This window comes from Rhinatrema bivittatum, chromosome 4, assembly GCF_901001135.1.
Source record: "Rhinatrema bivittatum chromosome 4, aRhiBiv1.1, whole genome shotgun sequence".
In the NCBI taxonomy this organism is placed as follows: domain Eukaryota; kingdom Metazoa; phylum Chordata; class Amphibia; order Gymnophiona; family Rhinatrematidae; genus Rhinatrema; species Rhinatrema bivittatum.
The window spans coordinates 107,773,638-107,796,325 of record NC_042618.1 but is presented as its reverse complement, the minus strand read 5'-3'; the positions used below and the strand labels follow the sequence as shown (position 1 = coordinate 107,796,325).

At 43.4% G+C, this 22,688-nt stretch overlaps 1 protein-coding gene across 1 annotated transcript in view; it reads right to left on the bottom strand.

Annotated features, from left to right (window-relative positions):
- The window catches only part of SPTBN5 (spectrin beta, non-erythrocytic 5), a 341,199-nt gene that overhangs the window by 238,024 nt on the left and 80,487 nt on the right, over positions 1-22,688 (bottom strand). The window contains exons 14-18 of the mRNA XM_029597445.1: positions 21,745-21,945; positions 19,986-20,192; positions 18,096-18,276; positions 6,133-6,269; positions 693-905 (exon numbers count right to left, since the gene is read on the bottom strand). Of these exons, the coding sequence (XP_029453305.1) occupies positions 693-905; positions 6,133-6,269; positions 18,096-18,276; positions 19,986-20,192; positions 21,745-21,945 (939 nt within the window). The remainder of the gene's footprint in view (positions 1-692; positions 906-6,132; positions 6,270-18,095; positions 18,277-19,985; positions 20,193-21,744; positions 21,946-22,688) is intronic.

Genomic DNA, 22,688 nt, shown 5'->3' with positions numbered 1-22,688 from the left:
GTAACTATAGCATAGGTTATTTTTCCCTCCCTCCCAGTCCCCCTGCTTGCAGGGCTGAGTCTGTTGCCTGCGCCCACAGTGCCCTGAATTGGATGGATTACAACAAATAGAGGGCAGGGTCAGTGATTGTCTCTCCCCCTCCCCCCACCACCCTCACTCCCAGGTCCAATTGTTTATTCTTTTAAAACTCAATCTCCGCGCCCACCCTCCTTCTCCCCACTCCAACCCTAACCCTCCCATCCTTTAAGTACCTTAAAGTTATTTTTCTCTTCAGCCCAGATCACAGTAGCCTCCTACCATGACCCGGGCCCGACACTTCGGGCGTGGCTATGCAGTTACGCTGGAAGTGCAGGTTTCTGCCGTAGCACTATGATACTTCAAGGGTGGAGGGGATAGGGCTGTGAGAGGAGGGGGGAGGGGGAGAGACTGTCACCAACCCCGACTCAGAAGCAGGTCTAAAATATTGCGGCTAACCTCAATATTCAGTTAAGTTAGTCGGATATCTCAGCTACAGTTTAGATGAATAAGTGGCTGAATATGATTGCCACATTTGTCACTTAGACGGATATCTTCCGAGTTATCCGTCTAAATAGCTTTTGAAAAGGGACCTCATATTTTGTTAAAACAATAAGCGTAAGTAAGAAGGCTGGAGATGAAACCAAAAGATATGGGTTAGGATGTATAAGAAGTACCTCACTCATGGTCTGCAGGGTCTCATAGGATGAGACAATATCCATTTGGGTCTTCCGGATGTTCTCTGGGTCGAAGTGAGGATCTTGAGTAGGCAAACTAGAGAAAGGCCTTTCAGTGTTAAAATGGCCTGTGCCAGACTTCTGCTGAGGTCTGCTGATTCCCTGAATGGGGCTTCTCTCAATCATAAACATCTTTACTTCTTCTGCTACCAGCTGTTAGCAAAGAAAACAAAAACATATTGACCCCCTCCCCAGACATTACAATGATTATAAGTTTATATACAGTAGATCTGTTTAACAAGACAGAATGTGTTTGCCATAACCAGCCTAACAGTTCCTAACTGTGGCCAGCACTGGAGTAGACGATTATGCAGGATTCTACAGGTCTGCACACGGCACGATGACATTGCAGGTGGCAACAACCCAGGATGAACAACAAGAAGTGCAGTCAGGCCTTTGGGCAGCAGGAAGATACTTCCCTGCCTTTGTGGAAATGCAGGATGGTACAAGCATTGAGAACAGCTGGCATGATATAGCAAACCTAAGTCATGTGTACATAAGCATGAGTCAAAATGTCCACGTCTCAATGTACTGGGGATTTGGACAGTTATTCTTTGATTCTGAGATTCTTAATTTTCATGATCTGTATGGTAATCCAATAAATGCCACCCCCAAATGAAATACCAAGAATATGGACAGCATCTACAACTGTGCTAGTGGATCAGATGTTTTGGCCCATCTCTAACTGTAATTAAAACTGAGACCTTGCAGTGAACTGCTGTACAGATTTATGAACGTAAAGGAGATTCTCATTCTGTGCTACGATATCCATGACTGTTCCTGAGCAAACCCATGATATCAATTACAGTAACAAGTAGCAGATGCTTCGGAGAAGTTTCAGTGAAGCTTTAGTTAAATACAACCAAATCTGACTATACTGAAGTACTGAGCTGTAAGGATACGGACCTATTATTTATTTATTTAAAATTTATGTGTAGATTACATATCACCTTCCTATCCTAAAAACAAGAACCCACACAGCAGTTTACCGTTTTGAAGCAAGATACATCCATAAAACACAATACATAACAGAATAATAAAATACATTATAATGATCATAAATAAAATCCCTAAATACTGCTGATCATAACCCCTACTCTCAGTGGGGGTGCCATAGGCAGTAATATATCTCTAAAAAAAAATACTCCCTCCTCTAAAACCATTACTACAGCCTTACAAAATATACTGGCAAAACATCCAAAAATACATTCCAGAAAAATCATTCCAGTCTGCCTGTCTATCCAATTTGTGAACGTTTTCTAGAAAGATGAAAGAACTGTCATGAAAGAGGTGCCAAACAAAATTTCTGGATCTGTTGATTTTATTAAAATAGGTCAAAGGATCAAAAAGTGATCCTAATTTTAAGTACTATAGGATTCCATTTCAGTAGCAGACAGTAGTCATTAACTTTCAAGTCAACATTTCAATAAAACAAATTATACCATTAACTTGAAATGTTGTTCCCAAATCTGTCAAGCTTAGGAAAGAAAACTTGATTTATTTTCATTAGCCCCACCACATGTCTGCAAAGATTTTTTATTCAAGTCAGTATATAGTGCTAAGTAATGCTGTATAATAATAAAAAAAAACCCAAACTATTTCCTTCTTATGAGTGATCATTCCCAATAACGTCAAATAAAACAGGATCCTAGGATGCATCAAAAGAAGCACAGGTGATTGTATACACATCCCAAGGCACTATTCCATCCACATTTGGAATGCTGCATTCACTTTTGGTCATCAGATCGCACCAGGGGCAAGTTAAGAACTGAGCATCCAAAGAAGAACTAACATATTACATGGACTGCAGAACTGCAACCAGGAAGACAGACTTGATAAACAAGAACCCACACAGCAGTTTTCTTCAAGGCAACGAATGATGATATTTCAAGGATACATCTAACACTGAGGTTACTGAAAATAAAAAAACCTCGGCGGCTGAAGCATAGGAAGAGGAGGAAAGTCGGGGCTACGAAAGCATAAGAACACAAGAAATTGCCATGCTGGGTCAGACCAAGGATCCATCAAGCCCAGCATCCTGTTTCCAACAGAGGCCAAACCAGGCCACAAGAACCTGGCAAGTACCCAAACACCAAGAAAATCCCATGCTACTGATGCAATTAATAGCAGTGGCTATTCCCTAAGTAAACTTGATTAATAGCCATTAATGGACTTCTCCTCCAAGAACATATCCAAACCTTTTTTGAACTCAGCTACACTAACTGCACTAACCACATCCTCTGGCAACAAATTCCAGAGCTTAATTGTGCGTTGAGTGAAAAAGAATTTTCTCCAATTAGTCTTAAATGTGCTACTTGCTAACTTCATGGAGTGCCCCCTAGTCCTTCTATTATCTGAAAGAGTAAATAACTGATTCACATCTACTCGTTCAAGATCTCTCATGATCTTGAAGACCTCTATCATATCTTCCCTCAGCTGTCTCTTCTCCAAGCTGATCAGCCCTAACCTCTTCAGCCTTTCCTCATAGGGGAGCTTTCCTCTTCAGCCTTTCCTCATAGTTGGTCATTTGAAAGCTCTTCAAAAGTAACTTTGAGGAGACAGTGTGTGCCACAAAAGGTGGTTGGCATTTGGAATTAGTCACCTGAAGACGATGGTCAGAATATGGCTATAAAAGTGAGATGGGTGGAATCCTTTTAGAAACTGGAATCAAAGGCTATTAATAATGAGAGCCCTGATGGGTTACAAGCTTTACTTCCATCTAAAATGTTCTAATGCCCTTTTATCTTAGCTTTTAAAACTCTTGCTAATAATGCTTTCTTCTTTAGTAGCTCTGCTTCTTCGTTCTGGGCCTCATCCAGGTGTCCGGGCTCTGTGCGCACTCTGATAACATGGTCCAGCAAGGTTTCTGAGGCTAGCTGCAAGCACAGGCCCCAAAACATTCTTTCAAAAACATGAAGGAAATTATTTTTTATAGAAAGTTATTTTTACCTACAAAGGGTATATAATGTACACCCGTACTATTTTAACAAAGATTCCTTCCCTTCTAGAATGATAGTCAAGAGAATGAAAATAGGATTCAGCAACATTATTTGTAGGAGCTTGAGAGCCAGCTCTATTTATCTGTACACACCAGTAAACTTGGGAAATTCAGATTGACCCTTACCTTCCCCAATCTGACATTGAAACATTAATACATACTTAGTGATGCCAAAATTGGATCATTGTAATGTCTTATATACTGGTCTATCTAAGATCCATGTTTGGGTACTGCAGATGGTTCAGAACTCAGTGACTCTTGTTCTGTCGGGCTATCACTATAGGTATCATATTTCATCCATTTGTTAAAAGAGGGGCGAACCCTGTGTCTAATTACAGAATAAATACCAGCTTCAGACGGTAATAAAGAAAGGGGTTTATTAATACAGGTAATTATATAGAGGAAGGCGGATAATTCCTCTAGGAGCAGAAAAATACAGAAAGAATTTAGTACAAGCAAAGGTGTACAAGGTCTGTTTAAAATCTGCTCAGAGATCTTAACATGTGCATCAGCTTATAAAGGGTCTGGGGTCTGCTATTATCAGTCATCTGCATAATCCACACCCTTTACCTTTAATAACCAATCAATATATATGTTAACATGTGTATTTTAGCTTGCTCTTACTATAGGCCACAGGCCTCTTCTTATCAGTTAGAATAACAAACTTAGTTCCATCCTTCCAGGAATGATGTCATCTGTGCTGGATAATTCTCTGGCAAGTTCAGTAATCAGTGCTTCATAGTGCTATAACTACATATGTGCAGGATATATGCAGTGCACTATTCTACACATTTCAACAAATTTAGGGCCAGATTCATTAAGGCTTTTCTCCCATTCTGTGTCTATAGGAAAAACCTTTAGTGAATGAGGTACTTACAGTGGAACCCTATTAAATTTTGATTGCACTTTAAAACTCTGGTTTTGACTTTTAGAGTTCTGAAAGTTTTGGGCCTACTTACTGGAGTGAGTGCCTCTCACAGTACAACTCAGTTCAGTCACTGAGATATCCAATAAGTTTCTTTTATGTATACCATCTCCCTTGGTTGTGAGGTGTAAGAGAATTAACGAGCAGGCCTTTTCATGTTCTACATCTTGACTCTGGAACATGCTATCAAGTGATGCTCGCCCTAAAATGGTGAAAACCTAGAGATAGAGATTCAACACTACTTAGCTGGATACGTTTTGACTTAACCAACTAAGTGGCAGCAGCTGAATATCAACCTGGGATCAGCAGCCGCCATTTAGCCGGATAACTATTTATCTGGCTAAACAGTTAGCCTGCTAAGTGGTGGGTAGGGGCATAGGCATGGCTGGGAGGACTTGAGTAAGCCTAATAAGTTATTCAGCTAACTTATCCAGCCAACTCTGGTTGGGCCATAGACCTGTCCTAAAGTTAGCAGGATAGACTTATCTGGCTAACATAGATAGCCGGATATATTCAGCAGCGCAGCCACACTGCTGAATATCCAGGCTAAGTTAGGTTTATCCAACTGAGCAGCTCAACTGCATAGTGGTTGCATATGGACCTCCTAGTTATTCCAGTGAGTTTTTAATTTTTGAGACTGTTTTTATGAGCTCTATTAGCTTTTTGCACACTTAGGGCCCTATTTACTAAGCATTTTCCCTATTGATACAAAATGGGGGAAAAAATTTAGTAAATGACCCTCTTAGTCTGTTATATATGTTATTTAAAATTCTCTCTTTTGCATTGTTAATCTTGTGATTTTATTATTTTATTAGCTTGTTTTAATGAGTTGATTGTATAATTTTATTTGTATTTTATTTATTTTATTTATTTATTTAACAGTTTTTTATACCGACCTTCATAGTAAATAACCATATCGGATCGGTTTACAATATAACAAGGGAATAACTGGAGTAGCAATTCAAGTAAAATGAAAGATAACAATGGTAGGAATAAGTCAAAGTTACAATCAACAGGGAGAGAGAACTTGGAAGCTTACAACAAGCTGGAAAGAAGAAAGGCCGGTAATAAATAAGTAGTGTGACCATATTTATTGCTGTTCACCACTTTGACCATATTTATATGGAACAGTGGTTTAATAAGTATAAAATACTAAATAATATTCATATTATCTCTGTGATAGGCATAAATAATCTAAATCTTTAAGCAGGTCTACAAAATCCTGGCCTCTCTCCATATCAGTCAGAATGCAAAGTAACTCAGAAACACAGGATATGAAAGGTGCTCAAAACTGCTTTGCAAGTAGCCTCATCCATTAGGAATTCCTTTATGGATTATGGCTTCGGGTGAGCTCACATTCATACTAATTCCAGCTTTTGCAAGGAAGAGTCTGTACAGGAAGTTCTTAAGAGCCCCTATAAATAATACTACAAGATTATCAAGAAAAGCAGCAATACCTTTGGCTGGATTTCTGTGAGATATCTGACAGGAACATTTGCTTTGCGCCCCAGCTCATCCTTCAGCTGCCACATGTCTGGGTTTGTTTTTTCCACCAGCTCCAGGATATCCCCTCGATTCCACATGAAACTGTCACCTACAACAAAGCAGAAGGCTTAGCCAAAAAAAAAAAAAAAAGTATTTCTTCGGCGGGATTTTTTTAGATAGTGATTCTCAACCCAGCCCTTGAGCACCACCTGGCCAGTCCGGTTTTCAGGATATCTATAATGAATATACATGAGATATACTTGTATGCATAGAGGCTGATATTCAAAGAAAACTGAGCACCTGACTTAAGTATCTCAATTTTAGGTGCCTAATTTCAGCTGAACGTAGGTCCCTAAGTTTTGGGCTGAAAATTCTCTTAAATTTAGGGCTGCGAGTTTTTATCTACATTTAGGCACCTAAGGGCCTCATTTGCTAAGCATTTTTCCCATAGACACAGAATGGAGAAAGGCCTAACTTAGACATGAAGGGGCAGATTTTTAAACGAGCGCGCGCGGGTTACATTTGTGCGTGCTACGCGGTGCGCACAAATGTACACCCGATTTTATAACATGTGTGCGCTGCCGCGCGCATGTTATAAAATCCGGGGTCGGCGCGCACAATAGTGCACCTTGCGCATGCTGAGCCTTAGGGGAGCCCCAATGGCTTTCCCCGTTCCCTCCAAGGCCACTCCGAAATCGGAGCGGCCTTGAAGGGAACTTTTCTTCTGCTCCCCCCCACCTTCCCCTCTCTTCCCCTATCTAACCCACCCCCCAGCCCTACCTAAATCCCCCCTCCCCACCTTGTTTTATTTTTTACGCCTGCCTCTATCAGGCGTATCTTGTGCACGTCGGCCGGCTGCCAGCGTACCATCCCCCAGCATAGCTGCTGTACCGGAGGCCTCAGTCCGGCCCCCTTCCCACCCATTATTCAAAGCCCTGGGACATACGCGCATCCCAGGGCTTGGGGGCGCCGCCGAGCCTATGCAAAATAGGCTCGGTGCACACTGGGGGGGGATTTAAAGGGTTACGCGCGTAACCCTTTGAAAATCTACCCCGAAGTGACTAGTGCTAGGTTCCCGACTTACTTCCCCCAACCTCACCTCACCTCTGGCCTTGCCCACTTTTTAGACACCTACATTCAAGCACCTAAATTTAGGTGATCAGCAGGGAGAGATTTTCATTTAGGTACAACTAGGCACCTAGCTCCTGAAGTTAGGCACCTGCATCTTATGAATATTGGTCCCATATTATGAAAACATCTTGGGCATATTCATTGTGGCTATCCTGAAACAGAGACTGGTCAAGCGCTGCTCAAAGTCCGGGCAGAGAATCGCTGCTTGAATTAACATATTTTTGTGAATGATGCTGTTCTTGTTGCTGTATAGAAAAGTGAGCATAGAATGGAGCTCGCAGAAGAGAACACAGCATCAGTTGATGAGGAAAACAAGGACTTTGTGGGTATTTTCATTACAGCTCGCATAAATTGAAATTCAACTCCCCAAGGACATTATGCCAATTTTCAAAGGTAAAGTAAGCGTGCACTTTGAAAATTATCTCACCGAAACTACCCGCATGCAAGTACACCAGTTACTATGGGCGCAGATTTCCTTTGGGAAAAACTACAAGCATACTGCTGAATATGCAAAGATATGCGCGGTAGTACAAACCCCTTCCCAAACTCACCCCCAGGAACGCTTCTGCTCAACACATGTACACTCTCATGCATATAGGGCACAGGTTCTTACTTTTACCCGTGTTTTAGGTGGGCAATGTTATAAAAGCTCATTTCTGCTGTTTTACCCACAGAAATGGCTTTGAAAATGACTCTCCATAAGTACAAGAAATCTGTCTTTGGAAATCTTTATCTGTTTAGGGACCAGTGGACTACAACCAGGTTTATAAATCTGATGGAAAATGCAGTCTAGAGGAAGAGCATGCAGTGAAATGCTGTGGCATATTTTTATGTAACACGTGGCTTCATTTAACCTTAATTTTCATTTCTTTCCCCTTCCCAGAAAAAGCAGAGACAGGAAACAATTTACTTTGCAGAGACTGTGACTTTGTTTCCTGAGCTATTGAATTTGGAAGCCTTTTCATTTCCAAAACTATGAGAGCATTTCCACATGATGGGCCCGTGAGAAGCCTGACTTTCAGAGGCAGGAACATATTTGTGTAACATACTAAAAAAAACTCCTAAAAACTCACCCGCATCATAGACACAGAATGGGATAAAAGCCTCAGTGAATCAGTCCCTAAATTATCTGTGAGGAGGACAGCTTTTCAAGCCATTCAAGTGAGAAAGGTGAAATTTGTTTTTACCTGATCATTTCCTTTCCTTGAGTCTATCTACACTAGTCCAAATTCATTGGTTATGTTCCCCAGTCAACAGATAGAGACAGAGAACTAAGGACTGACTGTCATCATCCCTTGCTGCACTATGCCTACTAGTAATCAATGTAATGAGCTAATAATGAAAGAACATAAATCCCCAAAGCCTACAAACCCAAGGGCTTCTGGGAAATCACCAAATAGCACAACAACGTAAATCAAACCTTCCTGCAATGTACTCACCTTTATGGACCCAGTATGGTTCACAAAGAGTATGTAAACTGTTCTTCTCAAGCGATCCTCCAAAAGAACACTCTTAGCAACACAGAGGAATGAGAATATTAGTAGTTAGGGAGGGTCCTGGACTGGTCTGGCTGGACTCAAGGAAAGGAAATTATCAGGTCAGACCAAATTTCACCTTCCTAATCATCCAGCCAGACCAGTCCAGATGCATGGGATGTACCCAATCTATCCTCAATCTGAAGAACTGATAAGCCCACTTTTAGAATGTCTGAGTCAAATAAAGCTTCTTCTCTAGCTTGGACATCCAAACAATAATGTTATGCAAAAGAATGCAAAGAAGACTATGTTGCAGCTTTGCAATACTCAGACAGAGAAAGCAAGTGAAGCTCCACCTACAACATCACCTGCACTCTGGTGGAATGCACTATCAAACTACAATGTAGGGGAAGACGCCTATCCACATAGGCAGCTCCAATAGTCAACTTAATCCAAGAGGCTACTGAAGCCCTCAAAGTTGCCTCTCCTTTTCTAAGACCACTAAACATAATGAAGAAATGATCAGACTTTTTGAACGTCTTCATCACCTTCAAATAATGAAGAAAAATCCTTCTGACATACAACAATAGAACTGACAAATCTCCTCCTTGAACACCTCCTTCTGAAAGGATGGTAAACAAACCACTTGATTAAGATGAACGACCACCATCCAGATAAAAACAGCCTCCTTCAAAAAAGTCAAGAAATGTTCTCTGCATGACAACACTCAAAAATCTTGCAGAACAAATCTCAACCAGAAACACGATCTTAAGGGAGAGATATTTGAGTGAAATAACTTTCAAAGGCTCAAAGTGATCGCCGTTGAGAAACCTAAGAATCAGATTCAGATCCCAAGCTGGAACAATTGGCTGGACTGGAGAAAGAATATGTTTAAACTGCTTTAAAGAATGTGAAACGTCTGGATGAGCTGCCATAGATATACTTTGGAAACAACCTAGATAACAAGCAATTGCTACTACCTGCACCTTGAGAGAATTGAGGACCAGGCCTTTACTCAAACCATCTTGAAGAAAATACAATACCAAAGGAATTGAGACCCTCCCAGGGGACAAACCTTTGACCGAACACCAAATATCCTCCAGATTCTCACATACATCTAGGAAATAGAGGTCTTTCTGACTCACAGAAGTGTTCTCACTTCAGCCTGTGAATAATCCATCTTAACTAAATGCACCCTCTAAAGGGCCATGTGTTAAGGCAAAATCAAGATGGGTCCTCATGAACTACTGGACCCTGGACCAACAATCCTTTGCACAGTGAAAGTCACACTGGAGTCCTCTCGAACTTTCATACTAGATCCACATACCAGGGGCATCTTGGCCAATCTGGAGCCATCAGGATCATGGGCCCCTTGTCACTTGAAATCTTCAGCAATGTTCTGCCTATCAAAAGCTATGGAGCAAATACATAAAGGATCTCCTCCTCTGACCATTGCTTAATCAGGGCATCTATCTCCAATGAACTTTCCTCCAACTGAAGAAGTTGGTCACCAAAGCATTCCTGCATTAGGTCATTATGTCCATTAACAATTCTCCGCATGTGCCCATTATTAATGAAAATGTTTCCTTTCCTGATCTAAGGCATTTCGACTGAGAAAATCTGCTTGAACAATCTCTACTGCTGCTATGTGAGAAGCCAAGATGGCCATCAGATGCCTTTCTGACCATTGAATCAACTGAGCCTCTTCCTGTGCCACCTGCATGTTTCTGGTTCCTCCTTGACAATTCACATAGGACACTGCAGTCACAATGTAGGATAAAAGCATTACTGCTTGCCTCTTCAAAAGTGAGCCTGATTGCCCTTGTCTTCAGACAATTGATTGACCACTTGGCCTCTTGCACTGACCAGATTCTCTGGGCCACCTGATTCTGCCAATGAGCTCCCCAACCAAGAAGACTGGCAACTGTGGTCAACACAATCCAATTTGGAGATTCCAAGTCCATTCCATTTTCCTGATTTTTAGATACTAGCCACCAAACTAAGCTCTGCCTGGCCTCTTATGACAGTACAAACTTCTTAGCATAAAGCTGAGAGGCCCACCTGGATTGCAAGGTCATCTGCAAAGATCTCATATGAGCCCTCACCCATGAAACTAGTTCCAACATTGCCACCATTGAATCCAGCACATGTAGATACAGTGTCTCCACACCCCTGGGACTTGAGATTGCAACAGGTCCTCACCTAATCCTGCTACGGTATCTAAAACTCCTTTCCTTCCTCATACATGCCTGACTCTTCCTTGTGTAGAAAACTGCACCCAAATATCCCAGAGTCTGGGATGGGGCCAGTGCTTTTCTATAAAATGATCACATATCCCAGTTGTTGAAATAATTGAACCACTCTGGCATTTGCTGCTTCACCTTTTTGTTTAAATTTTGCCCTTATCAATGAATTGTTCAGATAAGGATTAACCAGGATACCTTCCCACTGAAGTGCCACTGCCACTACTATCATAATTTTTGTAAAGATACTTGGGGCTATAGACTGCCCAAAGAGAAACACTCTCAAATGTTGACCTAGCACTGCAAACTGAAAACATTTCTGATGCTTCCTTCTTATTGGACACATCTAAGAATGTCAGGAATTCCCCTTGCCATACCGTTACTAACACTGACTTCAAAATTTCCATCTTAAAGTGAGTGAACTTTAGAGCCTTGTTCATATGTTTGTAATCCAGAATGGGTTGCTAATTACCCTCCTTCTTTGGGACCACAAAGTAAATGGAGCACCTGCCGAAACTCCTCTGTGATGCCAGAACAGGAACCACAGCCACCAAGAACACAGTGCTCAAGGGTGCTCCATACAGTTTTCTTCTTCTGAGTGGAAAGGCAAGGAGAAATCATAAATGTGTCTGACCAAAATGACTGAAACCTATTATAAGGCCTGGGGTGCTGGCTACCTGAATACTTTTCCCTCTTTTTCCCCTGGTGCTCTAATAGTAGCTCCTAGAAGATGCGAGATGCAAAGCTCCCTTAGGTCTATCCTCCAGAATCCTAGTAGTCTTCAACTCTCCAAAAGCCTTCACAAACGACAGATAAATTTATAAGGGAATTTTACCAACTGAGACATAGATATAGCATCCTTTTTACCAACTGAGGCATAGATGTAGACACCTTGCTGCCACCATGGAAGCCATACTCCTGGCAATAGCTCTAACAAAATCAGACAAGGCATCAGCTAAAAATGCAGCAGCCTGGGCTCCATCTGAGCTGCATCCTCCAGAATGGAACCTCCACCCTCCAAGGATATGCCGCATCAGCTGGAGACCAGCCCTAGCCACAATCGCACTGCAAAACGCAGCTTAGAGAGCCAAACCAATGACATCAAAGGCACGCTTAAAAGCAGACTCACTACTCCTATCTTGAGCATCCTTAAGAGAAGCCCCCTCTTCTGTCAGGATCGTAGTTCTTCTGGTGACAGCACAGATCAAAACATCCACTTTAGGAACCTTCAGTTTTTTGCTTTTTTTTTTTTGCTTACCGAGGGAATAAACCCACACCATGGCCCTTTCTCCCTTAAAGCTGCCTCCGGAGAATCTTACTCCATGGATATCAGCTCTCTAATAGGTAGGGGAAAAGCCTTAGATGATTTCATTATCGCGTCTTTTGTAAACTCCGTTCCCCTCCCCCCCCTCCCCCTTTCTCCTTGGCAATATTCAAAATCCCCAAGGACTGAGAAATAAAGAAAGAAAATTCTTCCTTTGAAACATTTATTATAAGTAACAGAAGAGTCCAAAAAAATAAAATTATCTGTAGATAATACAAAGGCTGTTCTCCTATCACATCAATTTTCTTTTTAAACTGTTACATAGAAGAACAGCAACATAGACACAAGACACAGACACAGACACAAACACACTCAACCCATCAGACTAGCAAGCCTCAAACTGAATACATGAATGGGCAATTCAATCAGCAATGTCAGCATACAATAACATAAACAAGCCCCTTAATTTGTACAGTATATATCTGCTGGAATCCCTCTTTATATGACAAAAAGCATTCCAAGCCAACTAATCATCTTTATGAAGTTGTTTTTGCTGAAATTTAGGTTCTAATTTTTCTAACAGTTTCCAGTCTAATAGCTGTAAATACCTCATTTTCAATGATGGAGACGAGGTTTCCTGCTTTCAGACTTTTCAAGGTGCATAATTTGGCCAACATAATTGCCAACTAAGCAAATTTGGTGTATCCTTTAGATATGTCTGATGTCCATCTTATATCGCCTAATAGCAATACCTCCCCTAAAAACGGAGGTTTGATTGAAATAATCTTCTCAATAGCTGATAAAACTCCATCCCAAAACTCATTTAACTTAACACAAAAAAGTTATGGAGCAAAGAGCCTTCCATAATTTTACATTTGGTACATATGGGAAAGTCAAGCAGGCCCATTTTGAATAATCGCTCTGGGGAGTAATAACACCTATGAAGTATTTTAAATTGCATTTCTTGAAAAGTACTTCCTTATGAAAAAGTCATGCCAGTGTGGTGACACTCTCCTCCCTGGAAGGACCCTCTTCCTCTTCCAGCCCACCATCGTTCCCACTACGTTTAGGATTTACCAATGGAAGCCTCACACTCGGAAGATAAAATATCCTCCAAGTCTTCTTCAACCTCCTTCCTGGATCTCTTCTTCCCAGCCCCCTGAAGTAAAGGCTCCTGAGTGACCTCCAGAAAGATGGAGGAAGAAGAGGACTCTAGGGCTGCTGTCTGCCTCAAGCAGAAGGCCTGATGCACACATTTAAGAAACTCCACATAAAGGATCAGGCAGATGAAGGCATGTTGCAGCCATCCCTTGCCGACGGCTTCACTCCGCCTACCTTTCTTTCTTTGCTCCTCCTCTTGCTGTGGATGGACCGCCTGGCTGCCGCGGCGTCTGCCTGCCGTCCTCACCGGTGTCCTCGGACCTGCTTGGGCGCTGCCTCCTGCCATGCTCCGCTGGTACCTTAGGGCGCGCACGCCACGCGGCCCTCACTCTTATTTCCTATTTGGCGCGAACCTCGGGGGCGTCCCCCTGTGATGACGTCACGCTGCCCGGATATTTAAAGCCTACGATGTTTGCTAGCCTTTGAGTTAGCAAGGGGATTCTTACAGAAGGGATTCGCTCTCCGTACCCAGCTACTCTGCCTCCAATCCCATTGGACTCTTAACGCTAACGGGGTACCCGCTCCTCGGGGGCCTCACTTGCTTATCAGGTCACTATCAGGAAACCGGTACTTGCTCCTCGAGGGCCCATGTTCCCTGACTCGCTGCCTGCTCCTACCTTCTCTTCTGCCTGGAAGGATTCGCTACCTTCACCACCTGTGAGTACTACCATCTTCACCTCAGAGCTGTTCCCTGGAACCAGGTACTCGCTTCTCGAGGGCTTGGCTCCGTTCCAGCCCTAGTGCCATCTCCTACATGGAACCGCTGTGTGAGTACATCACCTTCAAGCCTCTCAGCTCTCAGGAATCAGGTACTCGCTCCTTGAGGGCCTGCTCTCCCTATCCTGGGGTTCTCCATACTGGGGCTTTGTGCATATTCCACTGTACTCAGTATTCTCAGTTCTTTCCACTACAGCACTGCTACCGGAGGAGTCGCTGTTCCAGCGCCTGCGGGATACTAGCCCAGCCGGGCTACTTCAGCCGCTCACTACTGCCACCTCTGGTGGCTCCACCACATTGTCTAATAAAAGATCAATCTCTGTGATTGTATGTCCTGAGCTGAGCCTGACCTGTGGCCCCTCACGGGACTTCCCCCCGTGGGCGTGGTCAGCTGCCACAGTGTCCAAGGGTCCACCCAAACATCACTAATTATAACAAGGCACTGTTTCCTGCAATGTTGAAAAAGCACCTGCAGTCCTGCAAAGGGAGCCCTTGAATCCCCTGCAGGTGCTGGACATTGCTCCAAAGCCATGGGAGTTGGTGGAGGAGGGCCCTAGTCTGAGTTTCCCCCTCCCATGGATTCACAGCACCAAAACCACTGGTGGGAACTGGCTAAGCCAACGACCCTGCAGTAGCGACTCTCCCCAAAAGCACCCCTTCTGAATGCACCCACTCTCCCTCTTCCCTAAGCAAGGTTTGCAGAATTTGGTCCCCCCCTCCCCGGCAAGGCCCAACATATGGCAAATGCTGCACAGAGGGTTTTTTTTGCACTCCTTTGTCGCCATCTCTTATGCTTCCAGCCCGCAGTAGAGCAGGAGAAAACAGAAAAGTACCTGCCTCGGTACCAAACCAACTATATTCCCTCCAAAGAAACCACAAATTAAAAAGTCCTGCAAGCACGAGGCTGGAACATGATCTCTACCCTTTCTTTTTTTTTTTAATCTAACACGGCCTGCAAACAATCAGGAAAGAAAAAATAGAGGTGAAAGACCAAACCACCTTGAGAATAAGCCATGGAACATAAAGAGAGTAAGGCCTCCCCAAAGAGGGGAACAGGGTGCTCACAGCACACCTGCTCAGACTCGGTTCCCTGAGGAAGCCCCTTGGTTGCAAGGCTAGGCTCAAATGAGAGAGGGAGTCAGAAGACTTTCACCTAGGAACAGCTCTAACAGGAGAGGGAGTCCAGGAGTCATCACGCTAGGAGCTAGCCAAAATCTTCTCCACCCGGTCTTTACAGCCAGGTCTCAGACACAGCACAGGATATGCTTGCCCACCATCTGCTGGCGACGGAAAATACTGGCAGGCTGAGTGCAGCATGGGACCCCCATAAAGGGTGATGTCAGCGAGTCTGTAGCTCTCTGCTGGCTAGGGAGCATAACCCATGCGTCTGGACTGGTCTGGCTGGCTGATTAGGAAACAGCAATTAATTCGTTATTTGAAAATTGCTCTCCCTCAATACTGTTAAAAGTATGCACGCTGAGGAGCAACATGCGTGTGTACTTTTAGCCACATGTAGGGGCAGCTTTCCTGGTGTGTGCTTAGGTCGGGGAGGAAAATAATCACAGATGGCATTTTCAACTCTGCCCATTATTTTGCATGGCACAAATGGAAGTGCAGAAGTCCATAGGCAATTTGTAGCCAAGGTTCAAGGCAAAATCACACACATACTCTCTCTTTGGGAACTGGTGCAAAGTCCACTGGAAGAAAATGAATCTGCAAATGTTGTCCCAATGTTGACACTTTGAAAACTGTCCCCTCTATGTGCTTCCAGTAACATTATAATTAAACAAATAAAAACTTGGCTTTCCGAGACATCTCTCCCTGCAGGTCAAGCTTTAGCCCAGTTATAAGGAGAAAGGCAGAGCGCTCTTCTAGATTTTTCTCACTCCTCTCTCTTACACATACACTGTATGTCCTGTACTGCTCAAGGATAAGACCCAATAAAAATAATCATTCCTCTGAAACAAACAAAAGGACTTCTCGCTGGTTGTTTCTAGGGACTGGGAGAAAGAAGACAGTTCTATTTTTTGGTTCTTTATCTAAGGTATGACACAAGGAAATAGTTTGTTCTCCATTGTCAAGAATCTCATTTCTACTTGCTAGAGATAGTATTTTGCTTTTTGATCTGCTTCGAAGAATAGTAACCAGAGCCATAATGCTAGCGCCTGGGGCAGGCAAGTGGATGTTGGCCCTCTTCCCCAACCTCCAGTCTTTTTTTCTTCTCTACTCTCTCTCCTCCAACCCGTTAGTAATTACGGATGCTTTGAAAAGGTTTTCCTATGAAGCTAAACTAATTTGAAGACAGTAAAGAAATTAAGACCATTGAAACAGTATGAAATTGTACGGATTAGACTTGTAAAAACTATCCAAGTTTTTGCTGAAATGTTTGAATTTATGCAAAAGATGAAGTTTGTTAAGGTTCAAAACAGAGTTTCATTTTTTCCTTCTGGGCTCAATTTAGAAGAAATCACATGACTTACAAGAATTCAATCTTATTAGCATATATAAGATTAAATTATAATGCCAATCAATTAGAAAAATATTATGCAAAGAAACTAATTGGTGTGGAAATTGGAAGTGGTGATCTATTTAACCTACTGTATCAATAATGTTTTCTGAGACTGCTCCTGAATTGCCTTTGCTAGTAATTGCACTCTCCTGGAATATTCCATTTATCTCAATAAAAGTCTTTCTATTTTAGCTGCCAGTGTTAAGTGTTTATTTATAGCCCACAACATGATGGTAGCAAAATTGCTGCCCTCTTCTTGGCTTTTCATCCACTGTTAGTCCACATTTGCATTTCAGTCATTCTTCCAACCTCTCCCCAAAAGGCTTTGGACCCCAGACAGCTGCCCCTCTTGTCCATCCTTCCCCTTAGTTACAGCCCTGTCAGCAGGATATAAATTGAAATTGGCTGACATTTTGAACAAATGATGCTCTTGACTTTCTAAATTATAAAATAAATTGTTGGCATGACCCTGCTACAGTGCAAAGTTCTGTTAGGTGCCTTGATCCTACAGAAAACTAGAATCTTTGTAGGCTGGGATCACTTTTATTAGAGCAAAAGACAAGATGGTGTACTATAACATCTAGCTTGTTCACCCAGTAAAAGGTACCACAGCCTTCACAGATTTCAGTTCACGGACCCACTCACTGTTATACAGTTATCTCAGCATCAACAGGAATGACAGGTTTATTCATGTAATCTGCTGATTGAATACAAACTTTTGGGGAAGGGGGGTCTGGCCCAGCAGTTTCCTCCTGCTCCTTTGGGCTTCCAGCTCGATCAGAACCAGAGCTGGGATCTTGTGCAATAAGACTTCATTCACTACTTCCCACATCCTCTCCCATAGCCCATAGCTGGGGGGGAACCACTCACAAAGGCTCCTTTTGAATCCTGCAATCATGTCCACTGAATTTGGCCGCTATGTGCCACCATTGCGCATTGGCTGTGAACCTCTCCTCTCTAGAGGCTGTGAACGCTTCCTCCATAGCATCCCCAGCCTCAGCTGACCTAGAGAGTGGAAGACCTAAGCTGGGAATTGAGTCCAGGTACCTCTGCATAGCAGTGTGCGGCATTGCCACTGAGCTGCCAGGTTGAGGCCCGAAAATGAGTTTGAAAGGCAGCCCATATCTCATATGCATTTATATATAGCCTCTATGCTGTACAGCATGGAATATTATAAGTGTCATATTGCATTCTGAAAGATAGCTATCACTTTCTTCGTTGCCCTGCCCATTTTCTCAACTCTGCTGGGTCTGCAGGTTCAGTCTTTTCCCTGATATAGCCCTTCTCTTCTCCCCTTGCCTCACCCCCAGTTAAATGTAATTTTCCTTTCTTTGAGTTAATTGTAAACCAGCGTGATGTGTTCTACGAATGTCGGTATATTAAAAGTTCATAAATAAATAAACAAACAAACAAACAAATAAATAAATAAATATACCTCTGTAGAAGAGCTGCAACTTGACCTGTGGGACTTGACGTTTGATGACTGGCATAGCCATAGTTTCTGCATCTGGGGCCTTTTTCAGCTCTGTATTGTTGAGATGTCGGCCTTCTTGCCTTGTTGCTTCTTCAACTGATGGCAGACCTGTAGCCCCACTTCTGTTCTCCTGGAGTTTAGCCTGCGGTGCATCAAAAGTCTCAAGTTAGGAAATCCTTTTTCTGTAAGAATTAATCTACTGGTATAACTCACAGAGTCCTGGACAGGGATAATAGCCTGCCTTTCATGAATTAGCATTATTTTCTATGTTTGTACAGCAGTGCACACTCTACTTTTACCCAACTTCACAAGTCTCTCTAGGGTTTTAATACAAGTCACACACACATACCCACCAAACATGCAGCCTCGGTCTCTCACCATGCTGTAAGTCTCAGTAGCACACACTGCTGTGTTTATGTATGTATTTAAGAGCAGTGACATTTCTACAGAGAAGTGTTAGTATTTACCATTGCTATGTGCTTTATTGTCTCTCTAATTTCTTTGTGCTCTTCTGCCATAATGAGAATGTTTTCTTGATCTGCTATTAATTTTCTTCCTTATGCAGACAGAAGTAGAGAGGGGAACCAAGGAGAGGGGCTGGACCAGGAAGCAGAGAGACTGTTCTTTTTCTGCATGTCTCCTCCAGGCTCACCCCTTCCCTCTTGTCCCTGAATAATGGGGGGAAGAGGCTGGATTAGGGAGCAAAATGGTTCTTCTTTTATGCTGCTCCAGACTAAACCCCACTCCCTTCCCCTCCTCTCCTGTTCCCTGCGTGCTGCCTGGAAGGGAAGGGGCTGAAGCTGCCTGAGACCGGGGGCCCTGGCCAATACAGTCACTGGGGCAGAACCCTGTGTGCTCGTGTCATGGGTCCCCCTGCTCTGCAGGGCCCAGGACAGCTGGCCCTTTTCCCCCATAGGTAAAAGCGACCCTTGGAATGGATGCATGGTATTTTATCACTAGCCCCAAAGAAGGGAGGAAGGCCAAAGAAGGAGCAGATCTGGACAGGTTTAAACCAGTGGATTTGTGATGCAAAATATATCAACAGGAAGTGCACTGCCAACAGAAAAGGGTGAATAAGGGAAAAATGAGTTCTGATGAAGCAGCTCAGTCCACAAAAGATGTTGAATTTGTTCTGATGCTACAATAGATCTTTGTTGTGTTAACATTTTTATTGTCCTGGAAGATTTCCTCCTGCTCTTTTAGGCTTTCAGCTCAATCAGAATTAGGCCTCTATTGGGCTACGGCACTATAGGCCTTAATTCACAAGCACCTGGAGTTTATTACCTCACGTTTTCATATCCCCTCCCAATTTATTCAGCCCAGCTTCTGCAGCAATTGTGTGCTTGACTGGGGGCCACGGACCACGCCTCCTTCCGGAACATGATAATGTGTCCCCTAAGTCTGGCCATTAGGTGTCACCACTGAGTGATGGCTGGGACTCCATCTCTCCACCCCATAGGTTGAGAACACTGCCTCCGCAGTATCCCCCACCCCAGCTGACCCCAGAAGAAAAGCCCTGACCTCGGAATAAAATCCAGGTCCTCCACAACATTGCCACTGAGCTGGTCCCTACATTTTAACTTTTGAAAGGACAAGTTACGAATTGTATTACTCTGGTCACACTCCTGCTGTGTGCAACAGAACAGAGCGTTATTATTTTCATAGGCTGGAAGAGCAACTCTGATTCTGTCACTCACTTTGTATCCTACAGCAATTAGTCTCTCTCACAGACCAGAGAAGGAAGATACATCACCTCAGCATCACACACATTGTTCCAGTCATTGATAATGTGCCTTGCACAGTGCAAGTGCACGAGAGGAGACCTGAGCCACTGATCTGCACATAACTTACCATGTGACGAGCCTTCTGTGCTGCCACTGTTGCCAGCTCTTCCAGGCGACTCATCTCTGAGGAATAAGCATCAACCTCCTTCTCCAGCCGCAGGTGCCGTTGCAGCAGGGCCTCGGTGCTAGACTCGTCCTTCCCATAATCCTCACTGCGCAGGATGTGCTGCCGCTCTTGCAGCCAGGATTCAGCTTCATCGACATCTGCAAAGTACTGCAGGAAGAAAGAGAGAAGAGCGCGCTACAAAAGAGCCCCAGATGGCATCACTTCTCTGGATGACTTACCCCCGCCTTCCAATTCTGTTAAAGGTTCGTGCAGAGGCTCGTACTGTGATAGCACCAGTACTGGAAGCGGCTGTACCAGCCTGGGACCAGGGGCAGTATTCTTCTGCCACGGGGTTCACTAGTGCTGATAGCACAGTAAACACTAGCACTGGTGCAGCTGAAGGGGGCAATTAAGTAAAAGACTAAAAATGTAATCAAGATGGTCGCTTCCACTTCCTGAAGCCTAATCTTCAGGTCTCCTCCCTTCAAATCATGACTTTGCTATATTTAGTAACCAATATTCAGGCAGCTAAAGAAGAAAAGAGCTGGCACTTTGCCATGACTGAGGCTTCTTTTCCAGTGGTGAATTTCGGCGAGGTCATCAACTGGAACCTTATTTGAATTTGCTTTCCCTCATTGTGCTATAACTAAAAGGTAGAGGCTGTTGCTAGTCCCAAACTGCAGCAGGCATTAACTTTTTTCCTAGCACGTGAATAAAGAAAGTGTTAGCTGAACTGTAGCACACATTTTTTACTCACTTCTTATTACATCAGGCACTCTGAAAAGGCTACAAAGGAAAGAGAGGACAGGATCAAAACTCCAGGAACTCAGTAGAGAGAAGAAACCCGTCTATTGTGCTTCATTCCCTGGAGCTTGCTGGAAACCTAACAAGATACTGAGACATATGTGCCGTGGAGTAAGGTGGCTGAAAGGATCTGCATTGCTGTTTCTCCCATCAAAACTCAAAGACGCCCAGCTTTCTTTGAATTATTTGCAAATCCTAATTATGTAATGGGTCCCAGTAAAAGGTGAACCAAGCTGAGTGTGAGGCGGGCTGCCTGGTGACCCTGATGTTCTCAACCCCTACCCTGTGTTGCCAACTGTCATAAAGCATACTAACATTCAGTTAAGAAAGGACAGAAAATGACATGTCAGTAAAAACACTGAGGGCAATTTTCGAGGCCACTTCCGCGCGGAAATGGGATTTCTGAAAATTACCTATCCTCTCTGCGTATAAAAGCTTACATGTAGTGCCAGCAAACATGAAAGGGAAAGCACTTAGGCATGCAATTGCACGCCTCTGAGAACGCTGGGCATATGTGCAATTTCACTGGAAAAAGTACTTAGAAAAAGAGCAAGTACAAGTCTGTGTGAGTACTTTTCCTGACCCAGTTTTCAAAGTCTGAAGATAGAAAGTGCCCTCTGATTTTACACTTCTCCATACAAAGTTGGACCTCATTATGAGCAACGGAGCCTGTCTCCAAAGCCATGGGCTCAGGCTCTGCCAGGCTGCAGTACTCGGGAGTTTGGGACTATATCTTGGTGCATAAAGGGTGAATCTTGGCATAGTAAGTCCAAGGGTGCACAAAATGGCAACAGTAAAATGTGTGCCTGTAAAAAAAAGACTGGTTGGCAGAACAAATCTTGCAGGTTGCCACTTTAAAAAAACATATCTTTGTGAGTTAGCAACCCTGCTCCTGCCCAACACCCCGTTCTGTTACCTGTTTAATAAGTGCCGCGACCTGCAGGAGGATTTTACGATTCGTCACCTCCTCCTGCAGCTGCTCCCATTGTTTCTGGATGCGCTCAGTCTGCTCCTGGATGTCCTGCTGGTCCCAGCGGTTCCCCCGGCATAGGTCTTGTCCTTTTCTCACTACAGTGGCACAGATCACCTGGCGAGAGTTACACTCTGCTTCCAGAGCCTGCCAATAAAAATCAGATGAAGAGAGACAAGATGGATCAGTTCTAAAGTTAGAGACAGGGCTTTGCTTTGCTATCTTATGTAGAACAGAGACATCATGGCCCAAGCTGTGATCCCATGGGATCACAGTTTCATTTCTTTTCCTTTGTTTCTTTTGGTCTGTTTAAACTTGCTGGGGTAGATATTCAAGGCGCCGTTCAGCGCTATTTAGCTGGATAAGCGGCTAAAAGTTACATGCATAAAAAGTGGGCGTGTCATTGGTGCCTGCATGTACCACAACAGCCAGCTCCTCCCCAGCACTGTCTAAAATCCTATCTAGGTGATGAGTGAGGTCCGCCACCTTCATACCAGGTAGGCATGTTACCAGGCGATCCTTACGCCCACCAGCCTAAAGGAGAGTACTTATGAGATTATTAGATCTATTGTAAATCAGTCAATGTTAGAGGGGTGTATGCTGGAATGTTTGAAGAAGGCAACGAACAGACTGATGCAAAAAGATGTAAGGTCACTAGTGATCTCACTAATTATCATCTAGTTTCTAACCTGCCGACTTTGAAATTATTGAAAAGGGAGTATTGATGCAATTGGATGAATAATTTGCTGAACATGATCTCCTTGACAAAAGCCAATTTGGTTTTCGTAAGGGACAAAATACAGAGCTGTTATTAGTGTCTTTGATGGGCATTTTATTGTATTATCTTGATCACGGCAGAGTAGGTATTTTGATCCAACTTGATGTGTCGT